The sequence below is a fragment of the Haliaeetus albicilla genome, chromosome 4 (genome assembly GCF_947461875.1).
Source record: "Haliaeetus albicilla chromosome 4, bHalAlb1.1, whole genome shotgun sequence".
Taxonomy (NCBI): Eukaryota; Metazoa; Chordata; class Aves; order Accipitriformes; family Accipitridae; genus Haliaeetus; species Haliaeetus albicilla.
In genome coordinates, this window is record NC_091486.1 from 50,469,327 (window position 1) to 50,493,173 (window position 23,847).

General features: G+C 47.9%; 1 protein-coding gene across 1 annotated transcript in view; it reads right to left on the bottom strand.

The window, feature by feature from the left end:
* Positions 1–23,847, bottom strand: part of NOC2L (NOC2 like nucleolar associated transcriptional repressor) — a 59,884-nt gene that overhangs the window by 17,148 nt on the left and 18,889 nt on the right. The window contains exons 13-17 of the mRNA XM_069782611.1: positions 16,883–16,996; positions 16,610–16,711; positions 11,642–11,785; positions 5,589–5,702; positions 615–750 (exon numbers count right to left, since the gene is read on the bottom strand). Coding sequence (XP_069638712.1) covers positions 615–750; positions 5,589–5,702; positions 11,642–11,785; positions 16,610–16,711; positions 16,883–16,996 — 610 coding nt within the window. The remainder of the gene's footprint in view (positions 1–614; positions 751–5,588; positions 5,703–11,641; positions 11,786–16,609; positions 16,712–16,882; positions 16,997–23,847) is intronic.

Consider the following 23,847-nt stretch of genomic DNA (forward strand, 5'->3'; position numbering starts at 1 on the left):
CAGCAAAGACCCAGCATGGTGTCAGGTAGAACAACATTCTTATTCCTCTTTTATAGGTGCAGAAACAAAACATGAATTTCTGCACTTCCACTCACAGTGCAAGAAGACAGCAAACGCTTTTACGTTCTCTAAGGTGAGACTTCAGCCCAGAACCTGCACAGGTTATAAGCACAAGAAGGAGAACTCACTCTTTGGGAATTACAATATGAACCATGGCTGCTACTTTGAAACCTTTGAAAGCAGAGTCTGTGTTCAGCCAAACATCCCCTGGTTTCTGGGCTATCACGTTGAGGTCAGTGTCTGTGACAAAAGAAAGGTGCTAAGGGAAGGAGAGTATGGATCATGTACAGAAAAAGACTAATGCAGGACTAAGGCTTTAAAATGAGCTGGATTGACAAAGTAGGAGAGGGAGAGAAAGATAAAAGCCTCCCAACCACCTTCTGTCTGTCACTTTAAAAAGCTTCCAAAAAGGCATCATCATCCTGTGCTCTCTCTCCCTAACAGTATATCTTTTGAACCGAACATGGCCAGCATGCATCCCCTTTCGGGCAGGGCCGTATTGACCCACATCATACAGAATTCTGGACAAGGAGAAGGTATGCCCAGCCCCATACCTTTTATAGGAAATCCAACACCCTCCTCATCAGAGTCACTGTCCAGCTCGAAGAGGTCCTTGAATTCCTTCTTATCTTCCTCCTTTCTTTCATCTTGCTTCTTACGCTTAATTTCTGGGAAGTTCAAGTCTTCAAGCTGGAAAAAACCAAAACCAACAGTAAGAACAACCTTAATTTGTACTTTTAAACATATAATGCTGAGCTTAAACACAGGAACTTGGCTTTGCCCAGTATGTTTAAGCCACACTGCCAAGAACAGTTGGGTCTGCCTGCTGCCAACTCGGGGCGTAACAGGGAGATTTGTGAGTCAGTTACAAAGGTGAATGATACATGCAAAGCACCACTGCTCTATTGATCTTTACCTAATAAACTACTTTTGCTAATGGGCCATCTACTGCTGGTACCTTAGCATGGATAAAAGCGCAAGACATCCATGACAAGCCGGCTGTCCTAGATCTCTGGACTGAAAGCCACGCAGGCCCTGTGAGCTTGGGCAGCCAAGCACAATCAAGCCAGACTGTGCTGGTCATCTCTGAAGTAGCAGCTTTCCACCAACGCCAAAAGCTGTGACAGCTATAGCAAAGGCACCATCTTTCTGGCTGCAGATTTCAGCACAGTTAAATGGCAAGGTGCTGAAGATGCTTAAGGTCTGTCTAGACCATGGCTTCCCCCGTTGCTAGCCCTTATGGAGATCAATGGGCCAAGAGCCTTGCTGCTGCAGACAGCCAATATCAATGCCATTAAGTACTTGCAATTGACACCACCTCACTGCTCTTTACACCTCTCCGGAGGGGGATTAGGGGGAGGATTTACTTGCAAGGGCTCAGGCCAGCAGGGCAAAGATAATCAGAATGCAAATTAAATCCCAAGTGCTCTCTGAACATCAGCTGCCCGCTGCCCGTGCCTGGCTGCACACCTCCTGGGAAGCACTCATGCATTAGCACACATTAGCTTGCTTGGAAACATTCGCCCTGCGAGTAATAACTCATTTGCTCTCTCCCACCCATCAGACCACCCCTCAACACACTCCTCTCTGACCACATCCACTTCAACCCTCCTGTGAGCTTCCCCCAGCGGGAACAGCAGCAAAGCACACTCCTTATAGAATGGCAGCTCTCAGCAGAGAGAAAGAAAGAGTGAATGAGGATGGGGGGAGAGATGACAAGAGACAGAGATGCGCATTTGCTCCTGCAGCCAATTCCAGCAATTTCTCCCAGCCTCTTTCACGGTTATGGTCCCCAGCTGGGCAATATTGATTCTGGAAGCTGAGCACTTACAAGCAATAACCTGCAGCACCAAGATGGAAAGTCAGAAGCTGGCCAGAGAAGGGGAGAGGGCAGCAAATCACCAACCACCATTTGCAAGGTCCTAATTTTAAATCATGTTCCCACCTGCTCTTGTCCACTATGAGATGCCTCTCCTTCCACCGGCCCTGCAGAGACCTGCTGGGCTGTCTCTGTGCTGGGAAGACACGTGAAGAAAGCAGCACACGACTGGCTTTCCAAACAGCAGTCGTTGCATGCCAGAGAAGAGACTTAGGAAGCAAAATGCAGCAAGAGCAGCAATCCGGAGCCACTGCCAAACGGCTGCCCTCAGCTGACCTAATGACATACTGTAACCATCCTCTTTCCTAGAGTGGTTATGCTCCAGCAAGCTTCATCGTGGGGCAGGGGAGCTGCTAGGGTGAAAACATTTTCCTTAGCCCCTATCAGTTCTGATGGACAAGAGAGCCTCGTGCTTCACTCCTCTTATTTGTTCCAGCATACAACTTTGTGGAGGGTGGGAGGGCAGAGGGAAATGCTCCAGAAATACTGATTCAGTGAGAGGCTCCAGAAATGAACCACAAAGGTCTCAGAAGCTGAAATAGATCAGCAGCTATGCTTCTAACCCAGCATTAGGGTGTGATCACAGACACAGTCCCCATATCTGATCCCTTTCAGTTTATACATTCCTTGCCTCAGCCAGGTCATGCTGCCATCCCAGCCTTGGGGAGAAGCACCTATGGCTGAGCCGACTCTGGAAATCTCCCAGTCACAGGCAGCACCTTTGGGCCTTTTCTGTGCCAAGAGCCATGCTACCTGCAGAGCCCCTGTTTGGCAGCATTGGTAGCTATCACTCTGCAGCAACAGCAGCAGTTAAACAGGAGTCCAGCACTGCCTAACCAGGAAATAGTTGAGGCTGAAAGCGTCACAAACAGAAGCAGAAACCCAGTTTTGACAGCAAACAACTGCTGCATCAACTGCCCAGCTCCCTGTTGGTTAGTCCTGTTTTCCATGACCCTGGTCACTGTTACTCCTCAGCAGCAGTAAATGAAATGCAAAAATCATCCAAGGGCTTATTCTCCCCTCCTCACACTTCCTGAGCATGGGATGTTTCCATGGAACACATCATTTAGTAGGTTTAAAGTGGAAATGGAGCTGTGTTTGAGTAAAATGTCTCATGTACATGATGTGGAACAGTCTTCCCCAGTTTTCCAAACTTCTCTAATTCAAGGGAGCAAAAGAGAGGGACTTATCTCAACATTGTGAAAAATTTCTCCAGTGTCCTGTGGAGGGCACGTACAGCAGGGAACAGAGGCTGTTAGCTGGGCCTTCTTTATTTTCATACTGCCTAGGAAAAGTTCCCATTTCCAAAGGCAGCCTACAGTTTTGGGTGACATCAGTACTGGCTGAACTCAACCTGAGCATATTAAAGAGGACCTGGTGTTGAATCATGCTGAGTTGTGCTACCTCCAACTTTCTGAGACTCCACAGGAGTGCCTTCAAGATGGGCACCTCAAAATAAAGGCACCGCAAAACCCTACTAGCTGCAGAGTGATCACAAAGCAAAGGAATGAGACTTGTACTGAGCCACAGCTCACAGATACAGCCTGTGTTCATCACACAGTAGCAGTAAATTAGGTAATTTGGGGGCCGGTCTTTTAATCCCCAGCTAGAGGGTTACAATCTACTGAGTCTCACGAAGCCGATTAGTCTACATCCCATTAAAAACCATTGGGAAAAGCAAATGGAATGGGCAGACGGGGTCAGCGTTGTTATATAAGGCAAGCTGCAGCTCATAGCAGCTGAGAGCCAGGCTGATTTTTTCTGTTATTATTTTTCCCCCCAATTGCTGCTAATGGGACATGGATTTTCCCAGCCCTAATGGGCCTCATGGTGTTCACTCTCCTGCTGGGGCTCACAATGCGGCATCATTAAGCTAGCAGTCCCCACCGAGACAGACAACAGCCCCATTCACCAAGCAAAGATGCCAGGCAACCACAGGCCTTTCAGAAAGCTAAGTCCGAAGTCTTGTCTCTCTCTATGGTTTATCTGTTCAGCCCACTTTCTCCAAGAGAAAACAAGTCCCTGTCACTGCCCTTCGGACTTCCCCTTGTTTCAGAAGTCACGCTCTTGAGCCTTGCTATACAAAAGCAATCCCCCCTCAAGGGGAGGCCACCCCAAGGAGCTCCAGCTCCCCTCTTCCCTTTAACATGAGACCGGGGCTTGTCTCCACCGAGGGCTGATCTCCTCTCCCTTTGTGATAGCTGCTTCAGTACCAGGAAAGTGTCAGCTCACACCAGCAGGGCCAGTTTTGGGCAAGGGTTAGCCCCGCTCACAGCCATCACTTCTTGCTGTTTCTTAGTTCCACCCCCCAATTTCCTTTCTGCAAAGGCCACATTCTCCTGCTGGGTTTGCACTGAAAACAAGTGTGCTTTTTGTTCCCTCTGCACGGCTGCCCCAGGGAATTTCAGCCTCCTGTCCTTATCTCAGGCTGGTATATAATACTGAGCATTTCTAGGATCTCCCAGGTCGTCTACCACGGTCTGCGACTTGTCTCAGAGCCAATCATCCTCATGTCCCATCGATTATTTTAATTGTTCCCCACCATACGCTGGAGACACCAATTATATCTATTTCCTGCTCCCTGGCCAAGAGCCTAGCTCAGCCACTTTCATTGCATTAGCATCGAGACAGCTTTCCTTTAGACTCCTAACGTAAGCAAGCTCCCACCCCCACCTTCTGCATCCTGAAGTGCGGTGCCATGAGGAGTGGCCAAGGAGCCTTCCCTTGGGCAGGAGATGTGGGAAATGGCCGTCTGAGCACTTCTGTCCAGACAGCAAGTCCCACCTCACAACCAACCACCCCCACATGGGTGAAATAAGAAAATGCAAAACAGAACTAATCTCTGATATTCCCTTTGCTAAGAAGAGAGGCATCTTCCCCTCCTTACTTTCTTGCAAAGTTAGGTTTTAGCATGGCAATCCAGTCACATTCCGCAGAGCTGGAAAAAGGACTAAAGGCCTACAGGAGCTCAACCCGCTCTGCTTTTCTATCAAGAAAGCAATGTAATTTGCAAGAAATTATGTAAATTGCCCAAAGTAATGTGAGAAGGGCCATGAATGTGGGGATGAACACACAGAACAGGCACCGTGTGTACAGTCTAAACTTCAAAACTACATCACATGCTTGCTCCAAAAGTAACATCTACAGTAAGGCTATTGCCCCAGTTGCTCAGACACAATCGAATCTGTTACCCAACCTACCCCTGCCAGTACACACAATTGCTCGATCACTATTGTCTTCAGCTTCCTAGCCTTGAATTACAAAGGCAGCTGTACCAATGGGTCTTGAATGGCATGAACCTAAACAGGGACAGAGGGAAATTTACCCTAGTGCTACTTCACCCTGTCTCATCTATCCTCTATTAACTTGGGCAAATGAACAGGCTACAGGCAGAGGGGACAGATGTTGCTCCCAGAGATCCCAGCAAGACAAATCCATAGGGAGCTGAAGACACCAGCTAGGCTCCTGTCCAGCCATACTCATGCTCTGTCCAAGAATGCCCAGCCTACACACTCACACAGCTCAAGCCAATTTCAGCTCACACCAGTGGAGCTGGTTTTGACCAGCTACCATCCTATTGGCAGGACATGGCTCTCTTGCCTTCCCATGGCACAGATGTTGTCCAGCAAGTTAGGCATTTCATTCTTACTCTTTCTTTGCCGCTGATTTCCAGTTGTATCTCCTTCTCTCTTAGCTTCTTCCACTGAGTATAATACTTGGTCAGAGGTGTCCCTTCCTCTTTGACCTGCTTCTCCCATTGTTCCTGTGGAGAGAGGGGGTGCAAATTTAAGAAGGGTTTTCAAAGCAGTTTTCCAATACAACTTTGGCAAACTCGGGGAGTCAAGAGCAGAGGTTAAGACCCTTTCCCAAACCACCTTCTCCCAGCTTCTGGGTAGGAAACTGGCAACCATGACTAAGAATGCAAGCAGGACTAAGTGTGAATTCAGGCACAGCCATTTAAGCAACCACTGAGTCAGAAGTGGTGTGACTGACAACTCTCCTTAGGTAAAACAATGCTGGGCACTACAGGGAAATCAAAGAAAGCCAAAAGATGAAATGGACAGGTTGGCCAATGTAACAGCTTACTTATGCAATACCAAAGCACAGGATGCCAATGGTGCTGAAGGACAGCATAAAGTTCTCATAAAGGAGCATCTATGTGGTGGTGCATAAGATTCTTTAGCTTATGGAAGATCACCAAGTTTTCCCAGCGTGGTGGCCCGAAATGTGGGTTCCCAGATTCCTATTTCTCCCTCCTAGAAGAGGCCTGATTCTCAGATTTGCTAAGAATTCACAATGGACTCTCCTAAAATCAGCTTAATGCCTTCTGGGATCCACTGTTACTATCTTGGCCTTGAACATTCACTTCTACTCTAGCGAGAAGACACTGACACAGAAGTCAAGTCAGATGATGCAGCCTACTATAATGAAAAAGAAATTACTTCAACTGAAACCTGAAGGTAGGAATCAAAGGGACAGATCAGAGGATCTATCAGGACAAAATTTGTCCCCTGCTCCTTCAACAGAGGCATTTGATCATCTGCTCAGTTCTAGCTTTTTAATTCAGAAAAACCTCACACAAGCATTTACAAGAACAAGACCTAAGTACCAAAGATGTCTGACTGCCTGTTCCCCCTGTTCTACAGCCAAGTGTTTTATTTTTGAAACAAACATTCCCCTGCAGGGTTTGGACTCATCCCAACCTTGAGAGAACAGAGCACGAAGAAGTGCCGAGCCTGTTTCCGCTGTCCAAGCAGGGAGAATAAGGAGGCGCAAACACCGTAAATGGTGGGAAGCAAATTAGATGGTTAAAAATTCTTTTACACTTCAATCGTTTGGCATGTTAGTGCTGAAAGGGAGGTGGTGTTATGTCATATTAAAATACATTCTCCTTAACCTGCCAACATCCCTTTAACTTAAAACCCACACAGAACTGTACCTGTTGACTGGATTACCACAGTGCCCAGAGGCTTTGCATTACCCCACAGTAAAAAGTCAATCTAATGTGAGCAGGAAGTCATGACATACAAGTAGGAAGTGAAACAGGCAAAGGAAGAAGGGAACAAGCAATGGAAACAAAGGTTAGCACAGATACACTCAAAGGTCAACACAGATCCAAAAAAGAGTATCCCGAATCCAGGGGCGAGAACAAATCCAGAGCTCTGTATGGGCAGCTGTATGTTCACAATGCTCCTGTTTGAGGGTGGGAACGAAAGGCCAGACCATTTTCACAGCAGAAAACACAGCAGCAGCTCAAATATTCTTCAGCAGATCTCAAATCAACTGCTTCTGGGGAGCTGAGCCCCAAAACTAGGGAGCCATGGTGTTGGCTGCAGCCTGTGAGCCAAGGCACAGGAAGAAGTTTGTTTAAAGAGCAGTGCTTGAACAAGAGAGAAAGAGCAGGTCTCCGCAATGGATAGCAGCACAGAGCTCCCAGCTTACACAAATAAGCAATACTCAGTATATACTGTGAAGTGAAATACATCAGTCTACGCCAGCTCTTGACTTGGCCCATCACTGGGAGGGATGTGGAGATGATCTGTGGTCTCTGCAGCTGGCACCAGGAGCTGAACTTTGGCAATTAAATGGCGACCAGCTTGTGTCACCTGCACTCTAATGGCGCAGAATCTATTTATGCATCCTGTAACAGGCGCTATCAATACTGCATCAAGCCAAACAGGCCCTTTCTGGTAATCACGGGTCCCAGACTCACAACCCCCACGGGACTGTTTGTAACACGGCTCCAGGTCTGCATGGCCGGAGCCTGCGTCTGCTCTCCGGTCTCCTCCCCGGCAGGCTGACTGAAAGCACAGCTGATGTACCGCCGACTCCAGCAGCACTCGCGAGCGGAGACGCCAGCCGGCAGACAGCACAGCTTTACCGTCGATCCGACCCACCACTACGGCAAGAGGAGTAATTCCCGAGGAGTACAAAGTCACCCCATTTATAGATCAGGCTCATATCAGGCTGCCAACTGTAATCAGGCAATTTGTTGATGCTGCTTGGTATAGACAAATTCTGAGAAAGACTCTTCTTACAGAGGGCAAAAGTCTATTTGTTCTGATACGGCTCTTTTGGTTTTAAACTGTGCTGGAATTCAGAGATAAAAGAGACCATTAAAATACTCCCATCTTTCCAGTCAGAACACCTCAACAGGAATTTTGAGAAAGCGGATGCCATCACACCCTTTAACCATTTGCAATTCTCCTTCTATTACTGCTTTTGCATCACTGTGCTGTCAGGCAACACCCAGCATGGATCAAGCCCACAGTGTTAGCACCTGCACAACTGTAACAAAGATCATCACCCACCCTCCAGAAAAACCTCCCATCTGAAATGTGAGATGGGGATGAATGCAGAAGATCTGGAAATCCCATGGAAATGAGGCAATGCTTTCCATCAGCTCATTCCCTCACTTCACATTTCATTAAGCGTGACAGCCTGCTGGGCTGCACTGTTCTTAAATGAAGGTTCCCCAGCTTGGCGCAAAGGTCTGCCTGGGAGCCACAGAGCTGTAACGCAGCCCAGCACACACTGCAGGTCCTTTTCTTTCCTTGCATTTTCCCCTGCCAATCCAGGGCCCATACTAGTGCAGACGAACCTAAAATCAGAGCTGCACACTATGCATTTGGATTCAACTTCAGCTGCAGGCTCCGCTTTTTTGGCTTCTCTCACAAAGACCTTAATTATTATAGTAACCTATTAGCATTGTACTCTCAAAAAAAGCACTGACTCTCAAATATTAACCCGCTTCTTACCAAAAAAAAAAAAAGTTCTCAATCTTAAAATAACGTGGAAGAAGTCAGGCTAAACACATCTGGTGTGCCTATGCCTCCATACCACAGTTCCTGGGATGCAAGGAGGGATCCCTCCACAGTCGCTCCATGTTAAGTTAAACATTGCACCATCATGCTCCCCCCGCAGCACTAGGTTCAATCCCCAGGTTGTTTTTTCTTTAAAATTATATAATATAGACCCTTAGGTAAAACCCACCTTTCTAAAGCACACCCACTACTCTGCAACTCCCCCCAGGAAAGCTGCATTTCAGCATGTTGTCTGGAAGAATTAGCTCAGAATTTGGGCTCTGCTCCCTACAGCGGACCAGGCACAAATGCATGCATGTGAAAACCAGAGAGCATTTGCTTTCAATTGCTCTTGCTGGCAAGGGGGACACGCAAATACCTCCCCTTCCCTCACCCCCCCCCCTTCCCTTCCCTTTTCTGGCAGTGTTTGCTCGTGAGAAGTGCCAATGCCCCACATATCTTGGAGACAGCCTGGCAAACTCAACCCAGACTTCGAGGGACACTCCAAATCGTTCTGGGAAGCCCAGTCTCTGTGGGAGCTTTGGCCCTTCTTGGGAATCTACACCATCTGCTTGCAAAGGCAGAGGGGGAAAACACAGGGCCACGGGGGCACAAAAGATAAGCCTCTACGGGCTCTTCCACCCCATAGAAGTACTGAGTAGGCTGTTTCCTCTGCTCCCAGGAGCACTGATATCCCATTAACTGAAGGAAGAGAAAGGCTCCCTTCTCTCACAGGACACCACCACGGTGCAAAAATACAGCTTGCACGGGCAGTCCAGGCATCCTCCCCGAGCAGCACTTTACCCTGTTGCTCTAACCCTTTAAATGGCAAAACAGCCGTCTCCAAACAGGCTTGGCAAACCGGTGCCTGCTTCCTTTAACCAACCTCCCTTACTCAAGGCAGGCTGCCTGTTGCTGCCCCTCCAGAGCCAATCCGGCCTGATTCGTGCTACTCAGCCACCCAGATGTCCCTGGGAAAGCAAGTGCACCAATGTCAGCAAGGAGACATACAGGCAGCAAGATGTTAAAACCATCATTTAGTTCTTACACAAGGGACTACAGCCAGAGTTGCTGGGAAAAGCAGACAGTGGCAGAGTTGTTGGAAACCCTGTTTTATTTAGCCAATGACCTTCCCCAGCTCATCTGTTTCACGGAGAGCCCTAGAGGCCGAAATCTCTACCTCTGCAGAGTGGGTGGGTGGTCACAGCATTGCCCGCAAAAAGTACAAAACAACAAAACCCTAACCACTTCACTCCAGACGGGAAGTTAATTCCTTTAGCAAAAACAGTCCAACCCAGAATGGCATTTACAGAATCAAAGACTACTTAGTCACTTCAAACCCAGGTCCATCAACCCCTTAATCCCAGAATAGCACTGCTGCGTCCTGGCATTGATATGTCAGGATTTCAGTCCTGCAGTCGCTACCCCTTAGCGTCTGAAGACAAATTAGTCTGCACTGCAACTTCTGCTCCGTGCTCAGCTCCATGCCAACAGGTGGAGCTTTCAATGATGCAAGAACTCCAGACTTTCCAATGATACCATGTGGCCAGAGAGACCAGTCTGACCCATCAATTGCCTTGCAGACAGAGATATTTTTACCTCTCTCCTGCCAGGCAAAGAAGAATCAGACCCACTACTTCCTCTCACACTGAGAGGCATGCATGAACACACACAGTTCACCTGTTATCAGGCTTGCAAAGGCTGCTGTGCTAGATAAAAAGCAAAGATAAAATGTAAAATGTCCAACTCGAAGCTTAACAACAAACAAAGCTTAATTAACAAGGCTACCTTCCGTTTGGCTTCATTTACATAGGGCCTGGATTTCAAACACCTCAGAGTTTAGGTCAGGTCAACGGGTCTCCAAAGAAGCATGGAGCAAAGCAAAAGAAAAAAAAAGCTTCAAGCAAGGACAATGAAAGGAATGTCCTGACAATATGCTACACCATCCCTAGGAGGACCTGGCTCAGAGCAGGCAGACTCCTGGAGCAGGGGAAACAAGGAAAAAGGTAGCATCTCAGCCCGTTCGCCAGATGGCCAACTATTAGCTAACACGCCTTCTAATATACCGTTTTCTAGCTGTGCTACAGTTCACTTCCTAAGATAAGGGGGGGAGGGGTCTCCATCATCACCTTAGTCACTCCTCTTCATCTCATCACTAAGGTAGAATCCTGACGTTTAACTCAACTGCTCCACAGGCGCTATGAGCCACCAAGAGTCACTGCAACTTTCTAGGTGCCAACTGTGCTCAGCATTTTCTCAGCAGGCTGGATGCTTAGGCTGCAGACAGAAGAATGTAATAGCACCTCTCTTGAGAAGAAAATGCAGTGCCCAGGATGCTTGATTACTGTTCTTATGGCTCCTAACTGCCCTGATTCTATAGCTCTGTCTCCACAAGGGCCCAGGAAAACGGGGAAAGGTTTGTCTTAGGATCCTGAACTGCCACATAGCAGTCTGCCGATGCCTTGGTTCTACACTGCTGGAGACTAGTCTCGACAGACTAGGAGGAAACAACACACTTACAGAGGCAGCAGAATCCCTCTTATCGCTTTAGGCATGAACTGGCATGAACTATCAAGAATAGGATGATGAAAACAAAGAAACTTCTCAGAAAAGGAGATGCCCCAGCAAAGCAAGGCGCTTCTGTGCTTATGTGTGTGTTATAAATAATAGAAGGGTGTAATTTATGGACTGTGTTTTCCATGAGGCTCTTGGCTGCAGAGTTTTGCCAGCTATAGCATCAGAGCCCTGCCGAGTTCAGTTGTTTGTGAACATCTGCCCCACCCCACACACTCCCGTTTCCATGATCTCGTCGTCCCTCCTCCCTCTGCCACCCGCTCAACCCCAGCAGCCAGAGTCTGACTGTCTTTCCAGGAAGCCCAAATCGAAGTAGCAGACTCACCACAGACTCCCTGCTGGCCACGCCGAAGGTGGCTTTCTGACGCCTGCTGGCGATGTAGGCAGAATTTTCCTGCAGTTTCTCCAGGAGCTGCCGGATAGGCTTGCAGTAGTTGGCAATCTTGCATTCCTTCAGGAAAGATTTTAGCTGGGAGGAGGAAAAGGAGAGGAAGAATGAAAGCAACATAATAGTTTCCATAAACAGATCCCATCAGCAAAAAAACATTTCCCGCCCCCAGTGACAGACAGCATGGGGTGCCTTTTCCCTTCAATTCATACCATACTCCAATGTATCATCCATATTCAGCCCTGGGGGTCCTGCCACTCCAGGCTGGGAGGATGCAAAGAGTTGCAGTGACAGGCCAGATGTTTGTACGCAACCCAGTGCGGGGGCCTTGCTCAAAAACAGCTCTTTGCACCCTCTAACACTACTTCTTTCTGAAAAAAAATGTGTCAGTGGAGTTCAAGCAACCAGCAGGAAAGAATTCTATGCTCACTGGGGCCTCAGCTCCTAGCTGCCATTATAGTTACAATATCCCTGTCTCCTGTTCCACCAAGTATTAAGAGGGACTGTGGACCAGATGCACGGAGACCAGGAATAACAGTGGATACTAGATGGCCAAAAACACAGGGAAGCCAGGATTAGAATGGGGAAAGGTGTCTGTGGGTTAAGACTGTAGAACACCAGCCAATACAGGAGTGGGAACACCAAATACAAGAGGCTGTGGATGAGACTGATGGCTGGGATTGAAGGCAGAGTTTGAGAAGAGACTTAAAATTGGGGTGGAAGTGTCTGCAGACTGGGAGTAAGGGTCTTTGGCATAGCTCGGTGGGAAAATTTGGTGCTGCTACAGCAGCAGAGCTGTGGGTCAGGACAGATGGCCATCTGCAGAGTCACATGGGGTGAAGTTTGCTTAGTGTCTGACTGTACCAACCCAACTCCATCTGGCACCACGGATTTTTCAAGGGCACAAACCCACACAGCCACCACACAAATATTCACAAAATAACCATCTCTGTGAACAACTTGTGCAGCATGCGCCTAGGCAATTCTTTCTTTTAGACCCAAGGCTTTATGTGTAACCCTCAGGACAAGAGCCAGTCTGCCAGGAAACCACAAACCCTACTGCTGCAAAGGGCAAGGACCATCCTACTCGCAGAGAATCTGCTCCTGCCTTCTTTCTGCACCCAAAGCACATTTCACTACTCTCAGACAATGAGACTTCATTGAAAACAGCACATTTTTGTGTTGTTTTCTTTTTTTATCTCAGTAGCCTTGTTTTCGAGCAAACCTCTTTTCTCCCCACCAGAGAAGATTTCCCCTCCTAATACAAACCGCCCTCCAACACCACTGCACTGTTCTGACACCTCCAGACTAAAAGCTGAGGCAGCAGTGGATACTTTTGATGACAGAAAGAGAGATGGGGGTGCCCAGATTGACTCATGGCTTGAATTCCAGTTTACAACACTGTCTCCTAACACTTTTCACCAACTCCAAGACAAGTCTCCGGAGTGCTGTCCAAATTCTGCAGGCCAAGCTCTTTGCTAGAGGCATATATATATACACACATACACGCACACAACACAGACACTTGATTTAGAGATCCAACAAGGCAAAAGAAAATGGTTAACCACAATGGAATCTTCACTTCAGCTGGGACCTGCAGATGCTATCATGATAGAGATAAAGTGTTTCTAGTCAGAAAATACAGTACTGCCTTCTCTACTTACAGCTTCAAATGTTCTGCCTCAAAAGACAGAGCTAAGGGAAGGAAGACGATGTCTCCCTCCTGTCAAGCCCACACGTTGACTTGATCTTACATGCCAAGTGGATAGGTATTAAATGTTAATCAAGAGGTGACAGTCACACCTAGCCCCTCTCTGTCAGGACACTGCTCTCCTGATGGGTATAATGCTGCAGGATCTGCTGTCTGCTACACACATGGAGAATGTCCCCCATTACCTAGCAGCAGGGGCTTCTCTTGTCCCTTTATGCCCAGCATACGCCCACCTGCCATCATACATCCAACTCAGAAAAATGGGAGTTAAAATGAACACCTTCCCCCCTTTCCACAAAGCATACAGCCCATCAAACAAGTACAAAGAAACCATCAGCAAAACTATTCTTCTGCTGGTGAAGCCTGTCCTACCTACCCCCCCCTTTCTAAAATACTTATTTTTTTATAGGTGCTGCATATTTATCTCCACTGAGAGATGCATTTGTCATTCGATTTATCTCACTTGATCCCCACAGCTGCAGCCCCAGATCCATTTCATCCGCTGCCACATACATTATCATTTTTCTTTCGTTGCAGAAGTGTCACCAGAAATCCTGCAAAATCTCAGGCTCTATCTCTGCAGTTTGGTGTTGTGTGTTCGCTCTCACAGCCGTATGCTTCATTTCTTCTCTCCCCCTCCTCTCTCCTACCCCTGCAATCCCTCACAGTCCCACCACTATCTGCCACAGATATTAACGAAATGTAATGAGATCTCAGTCCTGTGTTAAGAGGCAGGGAACACAACCAAGAAGGTAAAAGAAGATAGAGGAGGGAGAGAGAAAGGGACTCTGTGTATGCCTTTTTCCACTCTGCCAAATACAACAACCGTATCTTTCCAGAATAAAAGCAATCAGAACATACGCGTGCGTGTGTGTGTCATTAACATCTCACATTGGTTCCTAGCTAAGCAGCTCTGTGATTAGCGGGATTGATTCTGTCAAACTGCCAGCCTTAAACACCAATGGTTTATACCAGCAGAGACCACAGCAAAACCCCAGCTCCTCTTACTGTAAACGACGCAGAGAACTATAAATGATCTGAAGCAGCTGGGGGTGCGCGTGTGTTGCAGGGAACCCAAATCAAGCCCAATCCCCTACTCACAAAAAGCAGAGAGAATATTCAACTCGGGACAGAGAGCGAGCAGCAGGAGGAGTGGCTGCTGGCAAGGCAAACCGGCACCTCCTGCCCTTCTGTCTAGCTGCAAGCCATGCCTAGATCATGCCATCTCTTGCCTCCACCCAGCAGTACCTACCCCTTATCGATGTCTGCCCAGTTCTTCCCTTCAACCTCCCACCTCTGCTCTGTGATGCTTGTCAGGGCTCTAGAGGAGGGAAGAGGCAGTCTCTTCCAAGCATCCAGGCACACAGGCTCTGCACTCTGAGGTCCTCACCAGCCTGTGGAGGCAGTGACCGCCATAGGGTCATCCCAGCAGCTGGGCAGAACAGAAGCCTTTGAACTGTCTTCCGCCCCTCCTGGCTCTCCTTTCCTTTGATCTGCCAGGGTCCTTCCTGCCTTCCAGGCAGGGAGGTTTTAAAGTTCAGTTTGAAGGCAGTTCAGCCTAGCTTCTCCCAAAGCCGCTGACCAGAAGACGAGGAACGCAACCGTCGCCAGCTGGAACACAGCCCCTACGACACGGCACTGAGAGAAGCGTGAGCTCATCGGGGAGGAAGAATCAGGACAGATGGATTTTTACAGTTAACTGGAACCGTTCCAGGAGAAAAGCCCCCCCCCCCCCACTTTCCCGAAGACTCTGAGATTTTGGGAAGCTAACCTCAGCACCCCAGCCCAGCAGACGCCACGAGGCTGTGGTTAGTGGCAGCCAAATAGGAATCCGATAGCATTAATTCTCTGCAGAAATACAGGCTGGTCCCAGGGTGTGTTTGGAAGCCACAGGGCGCTTGGTGCCAGAGGGCCGTCAGCCGTTTTTCATTCCAGCTAGAACATCGGCTCCGACAGCTTCGATGCTCTCAACAGCTGCTGGCTGAGAGGAAAGGGCTTTGTTCGCTGCCGATAAGAGAGAGGCACGCAAAGCGAGAGCAAGCACAGGAGCTGCTCTCCTAGCACAGAGACTGCCTGTCAGCTCACATTAGCCAAAGCAGCCTAATGCCAGCTAGGCAATGGCCTGTGCCAGGCTGCAGGGACCCAGCCAAGAGTCATGCGCCTGACACATGCCAGCCTATTACATACAACAGAAACAAGGAGATTTGCCTCCCAAGCAGCCTGTGGGTCCCAACCGAGACATTACTCCCATGTCAACCAGAGGCATCGTAGCAACAAGGTATACAGACACAGGGTCTCGTGGCAGACACCAAAGCAAAGCGGAGGTTCACGTCCCCATGGAGGATACGACAGCAGCCCTCTGCCAAACTCGTATGACACCTGCCACTCACGAGTTAAAAATAGAGAGGACTGGGACGAAGGGAGGGAACAAGTTCCAACACGTTTGCACTGAGCAATCTTACTGTTCAAAGCAGAGAGGTCACTGCTCATTCAAAACTGAAGCCACCCAGCAAGCAAGGTATCAGGGAAAGATTATGCACAAAACACCCACGCACAGCACTAGTAGGCGGTTTTGTTGCGGACAACGAAGTATGTAAACATGAAGTGGCTAGAAAGAACACCCTGCACCGTGGAATGCCAGGGGAGACGCAAAGGAGACTACTTTGCAGCACTACCGTTAGGTGCAGCAAGGAGGAGGGATGGAGACAAGAATTGTACTGTTTTGTATGGAGGGACCTGGGGAGAAAGTGCCCCAGTTGATGGAGACACTGTGAAAGGAGGGAAGATTGCCATCTTGTGGAGAGCATGTGAGGGAGGCCATAAGGAAAAGTACGGGCTCACAGAGCACAGGTACTGCTCTGAAACAATACAGCAATTCGGACAACTCTGAATTGCCAAGAACTCATCTGCGTTCACTAGTCAAAAACATATCTCTACAGCAGTTATACAGTCCTCTGTTCCACAGTGGCTAACTCCACAGCCACTTTCATCTACCTTCAGCCTCCTAATTAGATGCAATGCCTCTGTTCCTCCCCAAGAATTCCCCAAAATGCAAAGAAAAACTATAATTAAGAAAAGGTAAACAGCTCTCCCCTCACATTGTGAGGACCATCTTGAGCTCACCATTAGCTTAAATGACTTTATCCCGCTCTGTGCACATTCACAGCACGACTAAGAAGCATCTTACACCTTACCTGAATGACAGTTGGGAGAACCAACTCTGGGAATCCAATGCTGTAGGCTTGGCAATGGAGATACTCAAGCATCAGGTCATAAAGCTGTTCAATGAGTCCGTCCTGAGCAGGGGAAGCAGAAACAGAGATATCAGATAGGAACTAAACCTTACAGCGCCCAGTTTGGGAAATGAGTCTCCAGCCTTACAGGACAGGAACACAAAGCATATCACTAGGGCAACTCCGCTGCTTACAGAGAAACTGTGCACTGTTGGCCGCTGGGGTTCCACTTACTCGGAAGGCCTTCTCCTGCAGGTTAGCATTGGAAAGCTTCAAGATCACTGCAAAGTTTATAGGCTTAGCGCTCATACGTCCTGGCTTCTTGTTGAAATCCACTTGTTGGAAAACCTACAACAGAAAAAAAACAAGCACAAAGATGATCGCACCACAAAACAACAGATACCAAATGACTCAACTGAGATCGTGCAGTTGGTGGCAGAGCCAAGAAGACAAGCCAGAAATCCTGATTCCTGCTTGCCTGTTCTGATCACTGTCCCACAGCTTTCTTAAAGACCCTACCAAGGGACAGTTAGGAAGCAAACACCAACCACACTTGAAGCTTTAGAGACCTGAGTGTGAAAGATGCCACAGAAGTGTGGGGTACAAGGAAACCAACACAAGCAACAGCACAAGAAACTAGAGGTTTGTTCCTCAGACCCATGCTTCTAATGGTCAGAAAGATCATACTATAAAGCTTGAGTGTATTTTGGAGCTGTCCCTTAAGGTGAAAAGCTTTTCAACAGCAAGACTGGATGTTGCTTACAACAAATCCATTACCCTCTTACTGTCACTGAAATAATTGTCCCAGGAAGCAGAGAGACCAGTAAGTCCTTTTCACAAACACCCCTTGCCAGGCAAGGTTTCTATTCTAACACATTTCCCACTGGCATCCCTCGTACCAATTATAACTGAACAGCCTTTGAATAAGTGCATATTATTCCCTATGGACGCATTTCATTTTATAGCAAGGGACATGGAGAAAAACTGGCCCCTTCCCAGAGTTTGAGAGGAGACCGTGCATCCTGCTCATCAAAATGATGAGCACACACAAGCTCTGTACAGCTGGATACCCAGTAGACTAGTATGTAATGTCAAAAGACAGACCTGCACCTTTGCTTTTGTGTTTTTCCAGAGCTTGTTTAATGATAATGGTTGGGGAGAGAAGTATTTTGGAAACAGAAGGTATGAAGCTTCCATAGTAGAAAGGAGAAAACAGAGAGGAAGCTCACATATGTGTGTGTGACTCGCTCTCCAGGGTGGCATCTCAAGTTTGGTTTTAATTAAGAAGAGCCATTATTGCCTTAAAACTTAATAAATTGTAATCAAGACCAAGAACTATGAAAGCCTTTTCCCAACTCTCTCCTTTTTGGGAGGAGTTTCCCAACTTCTTTGGGGGAAGGGTAACATGAATCAATGAGAACTTCCATTCTTTACTTCCTCGGAAGGCTACATTTTGCATGCAGGAACGCTATCTTCAGCTGAAATCAGCTAGAGCCATAATCTGCCTTGGTCCCTACTGCCCTGGGCAGACATCAGACAACAGGGTACACTATCCCAATAAGCCCGTGCGCTGCGCTGCTCTTCGTCTGAAGCTGTGATAGAGGAAGGAGCAAAAGGTTTCCAAAATGAACAGCAATACCAGTATGCCTTCTCCCAGCCTGGTAGGGGCAGATCTCAGGAAAAAGATGGCAAGAACCGCAAAAGCCACTTGATCTGGGGCAGATTCCAAGAGACCCCCATCAGGTGATAAGTGGCAATCAAGGGAGGTGTTCATTAGCAATAAGATCTCATTGGAAAAAAAAAAAAAAAAAAACCACCAACAAAAAACCCCCTCAGCCAACAATTGGTAATCATTTGCATATCTGATGACAACCACTGAGGGAGGCTGATAAAGAGAATATCCTGCCCACCCATACTTTTGAGCACCTCAAAAGTAACCCACAGTTCCTCTCCCTGTCCCCAACACTTTTAAATTGCACTCCTGAGCAGGAAATAATTTCTATTCCCTCTATGCAGCAGCAACACATTCATCATCAGACCCCAACCAGCCCAGCAACAAGGGGATGCAGCATACTGATTGCTAGAGGGTGAGGTGAGGAGGAAAGGGAGGGTGTTCAGGTCACATGGATGCCCCCAGGCCAGAAAAGCATGGAGACGACTATTGATTTTTTACATTTTATTTGTCAATCCAGGTTATTTGGAAGGGAGGGACAAGCTTGGTGGCTTGTGAAAACAAAGAGCCCTAGCCTAGGGAATCGATGCTATAAACCTCGTTATGCACGGTTATTTCTTTGGCCAAAACAGTAGTATTGATCCCTGAGGTCAGACACATTAAAGCACAAGGCATCAGGCTCTGTGGGATCCTAACATGCCGCTAGGCAAGTGGGGAAATGCAAGCAGAGGTTTCGAAACTTTCCCAGGAGGTGCTAGGGAGCTGGTCAGGACATGTGGAAAGGGGGGAAAATGTGGTTCCCATCTCAAGACTGCAGAATGGATCAGCTAACAGCCAGACTGAAGGAGAGAATGACTGATGTCTAGGAATCCTGTGGCAGGGTAGAAAGGCGATAATGAGGGACTAGAGGGCCAGAAAATGTCAAAAGCCAACAACTTGGCTTAAGTGATAACCACTAGCAGACAAAGGAAAGGACAGGGCAACACAGGCAGGAAGGAGAAAGATTTCTGGCAATCTCAAGCTCACAGATGATTTCTACGTGGCTAGTCAGAAGAGTGCTCAGATATAGTTTGCACTGCCAGAGTGCAAACCACAGAACCAACTCTGCAGCCACAGCACTCCCACTGTATCGCCCCATCTGCCCCCCATTTCTTTCTCTCAGGCTCTAGCAAAAGCCTCCTGGCATCTGCTTTGATCACCCCAAAGCTGGCAGCCCCAGGCCAGCTCTCTGCAGGGACACAGTGCTTTGCCGGGCCTGCCTGCAGCTTTCCCTCAGGTCTGTTCAGTCACCCTCCCACTCCACTGAGGGAAGGGCTGAGAGCGCCTAGTTAAGCCGCTCAAGCAGAGTCTGATTATTGTCAAGTTCAGACAAGCTGCCCAACTTTCTGCAGAAGCTGGCTTGAAGCGCTCAGAGTTTCACAGTTATGGTTGGAAGGGACCTCTGGAAGTCATCTAGCAGGGTCAACTAGAACAGGTTTCTCAGGGCCATGTCCAGTCAGATTTTGAGTATCTCCAAGGACAGACACTCCACTATTTATCTAGGTAACCTGTTCTAGACTCACCATATAAAATTGTTGAGGTTCCCCCCCCTCCAAATGCTTAAGTGGGACCTCCTGCATTTAATTTTCTGCATATTGCCTCTCGTCTTGTCACCAAGTGCCATTGAGAAAAATCTGGCTTCAACCTCTTTATTCACAGAATGGTTGAGATTGGAAGAAAGCTCTGGAGATCATCTTGTCCAACCTGCCCTGCTCTGGCTACCTAGAGCCAACTAGCCAGGACAATGTCCAGATTGTGTTTTATTATCTCCAAGGACAGAGACTCCACAACCTTCCTAGGCAATCTGTGCCAGTGCTCAGTGAGCCTCGCAGTAAAAAAAAGAAAAAAAAGAAAAAAAAAGAAAAAACGTTTCCTGATGTTCAGACAAGCCCTCCTGCGTTTCAGTTTGTGCCCACTGCATCCCGTCACTGGACATCACTTCAGAGAGCCTAGCTCCATCTTCTAAGCACCCCCCTTTCAGGTATTTTACATTAAGAAGATCCTCCCCGAGCCTTCTCTTCTTCAGGCTACAAAGTCACAGCTCTTGCAGCCTCTTCTCATGTGACAGTTACTCCAATCCCTTCATCTCTGTGGCTCTTCACTAGACTCACTCCAGTATGTCCATGTCTCTCTTGCCCTGGAGAGTCCCGAACTAGACACAGCACTCCTGCTGTGGTCTCACTAGTACTCAGCACAGGGGAAAGACCCCAGTCAAACCACTGGCAAAGCTATGCCTAACACAGCATGCCATTGTCCTTCTTTACTGCAAGGGCACATTGCTGGCTCTTGGCCAACTTGTTGTCTACATCCTTTTCCACAAAGCTGCTTTCCAGACAGTCAGCCCCCAGGATGTTGTTATTGTGGGGTTACTCTTCCCCAGGTGCAGGATGTTGCATTTCTCTCTGTTGAGCTACATGAGGTGTCTGCCTGCCCATTTCTCCAACCTGTCAAGATCCCTCTGAATTGCAGGGCACTTATCTCGTGTATCAACAACTCCTTCCAACTTCATATCATCTGCAAGCTTGCTGATGGTGCCACTCTGCCCCACCATTCAAACCATTAATGAACATGATAACCACTATCAGCCCCAGTATTGATCCCCAGGGCACATCACTAGTGGCTATCCTCTAGCTAGATTTCATGCCACTGATCACAGCATGAGCCTGGAAGTTCAGCCAGTTGTCAATACACCGCACAGTCTGCTTATCTAGTCTGCAGTTCATCAGCTTGTCTGTGAGGAAGTTATGGGAAATGGTATCCAAAACCATGATAAAGAAAAGATAAACAACATCCACTCACTGCTCTCCCCTCATCCACTCAGCCAATCATCTCATCATTGAAGTCTATTAGATTGGTCAGGCATGATTTCACTCAAACAGCCCCTGGTACCTGCAGGGCTGTGATCCAGAATTTAAGAGCTGCAATATAGCAGTGGAAGGAGGAGAATGAGGAAAAGGAAGGATGCATCTTCAGGTGGTGCAGTGGTTCAGCTTACTCTGTCTAAAGTTCCAGCTTTTCCTCTCTGTGTAAAAGAGGCAAAGAGCCCATGTCTTGTAGAAAACTAATTTCAGATCTGTGCTTAAATGTATGACAATGTCCAGCATTATCAATTCTCCAACTACAATCTTCGTATCAGCTGATTTCTTCCGACACAATCCGCTGCTCACTCCCATATATGTTGCACTCCAAGCCCCTGGGGACTTTTTCCAAAGCAAGCTGCACATCCAAAACAAGACTCAAAGCCATTTAAGTGTCAAAGTGAAAAACTCATGCCTTCCTAAGCACATCAGGGTTAACCTCCCTCTCCCATCCCTCCACAGGAGAAGCCAATTTTAAATTGGCATGCAAAGTCTGCCTGTGGGGAGATTTCCACCTTGTTTATCCACACCTGCCTTGCAGCAGATGAGCCACCAATTTTCCTGCTGCAGAAACTAGTGGCTGTCAGACAATAATTGAAGTGATAAAAAAAAAAAAGAAAAGCCTGAGATCTCACAGGCCCTTCAAGGGGAGTAACAATACAAAAATAAAAGCCTGCCTGCTTTACACTCTCTTCCAAGCTACCTCCTCCCATCTAAGATGTAATTTTAGCAAGCTGCTTCTTTTGCTCCATCCTGGAAAGCAGAGTCAGAGAGGAGACAGCGCTGGATGCCCACGCTGGGGAGCATCAGCCCTTGTCAAGATGCATCAAGCAGCCAGCTCTCATTTCTATTGGCAGGGGCTTGGGGAATTCCTGTGCCTATGGGAATTGCACAAACATTCAATTTGCCTTCTCTTGAAACCACAGCAGCGACAGGACAAGAGGTAGCAAGGGTTGGGTTTCCTTGATGGAAAGGGGGAAGAGAAACACGGAGTTACACAGTCACTTTTCACACAAGAAGCTTCACAGAAGCTACATTCTGAGGCTGTGCAAAGCCCTCTCCAAAAAATGCACAAAATATAGGGTCACAAGCTCCACAGCCATTCTTTCGCTGCATTTGGATTCAGTTGCAACAGTGACAGAGAAAGCAGCCTTTCCTCATTCCTATCAAATGGAGCATACCTTATGCTGGGAAGGCTTCATTCTGCTCCCCCAACCCCAGTCATGACCCTCAAGTCGACTCCTGCTTAGTACCAAACTCACTGATCAGATCCCTCAAATCTCATGATGGTTTGGATAATGGGCTTAAAATGGATTTTGATTCATGACTTGGTGTGGCATGGGACCAATATCTATTGACTAAGTCACTGCTGAACTTGTGAGCTGGCAGAAACAGGCTCACAGTTAAAGCACTAGGATGGGCATCAGAATGCGGATTCTCTTCCCAGCATCACCACAGCCACCTTGGGACTTTGGGCAGGTCACTTCCCCTCTGTGTGCTAAAGCTTCCTACCATCTCATCCACATAGCTGGAATACATCTCTTGCCTGAAGACAGCTTATGGAGACACACTAAGGGTTTTAAGAGCATTCAGATACCTCTGTAACAGAGAGGAGGGAGTTGGGAAGAGATGGAAGTACAAAGGGAATAGCCCTGAATGCTCTTGGGAACTCCACAAGATATTTGAGGGATCCCTTGCAGGAGATAGGCAGGAAGAAGGGAAAGGCTGACAGCTGCAGGGAGATTTGGGAGTTTAATATCATGCCAGTCACCTTGGGTTACAGAAGTTAAAGGAAAATAATTGTTAATGTGAAAGAGTATGCAAGCAACACACATGCACACATTTACCCTGCCCCCATCTCTCCCTTGTCACCAACACCTGGACAAGCGTCTACTACTGAGCTGAGTAGTGCCTCACAAACACACACAGCAGGATCGGATGTGGTTGGGGACTTGTGGAAGCCGGGAGGAAGCTCAGCATGCAGCGTGGTAACGTCTGGCTGGGGCCCGACACACAGATTAGAGCCAAGGTGTTGGAGCCAGAATGCAAACAGGGGGTAAAGCCCTGAGGGGAAAAATGCTTTATCTCTCAGAGCACTAAAAAGTAAAAAGCAGAGAAACCATCCTCACCCCAAGCTCCACTGCCCCCGAGCAGAGATGCCTCTAACACTAAATCTGGTTGGCAGAATTTCAAATATGCATGAACAAGAGGAAGGAAGCAGGCGAATGGCAAAGCCACACAGGCCAGGGAGCAGCGGAGGCGGCGGGAGAGCAGGAGGAGATTTATAAACATCGCTGCCTTCCACAGGCTCAGAGGATGTGGTTTGCAAAGGACGTTTACAACAACACAAAACCACAAAAGCCTTTGCTTCAACAGAACTTGATTAGGAATGAGCCTGGCTGACTCAGGTCATTTATTATAGAAATCACTCTTCCCTCCCCCTCTTCGGTGTCCAGCCTCATGCTGACCTACTGGGGCTTCTGCATTCCTCACCCAGCCTCGCTCACACTTCTTCAGTGAAATTTGGCTGCACCACTTCTGTACTACCTTCTCACAGCAGCAAAGCTAGAAAGACCTATGTGGAGAGATGTCAGGCTTCTGGTAAGTGGGAAAGCTGGATGGTCTCTTAG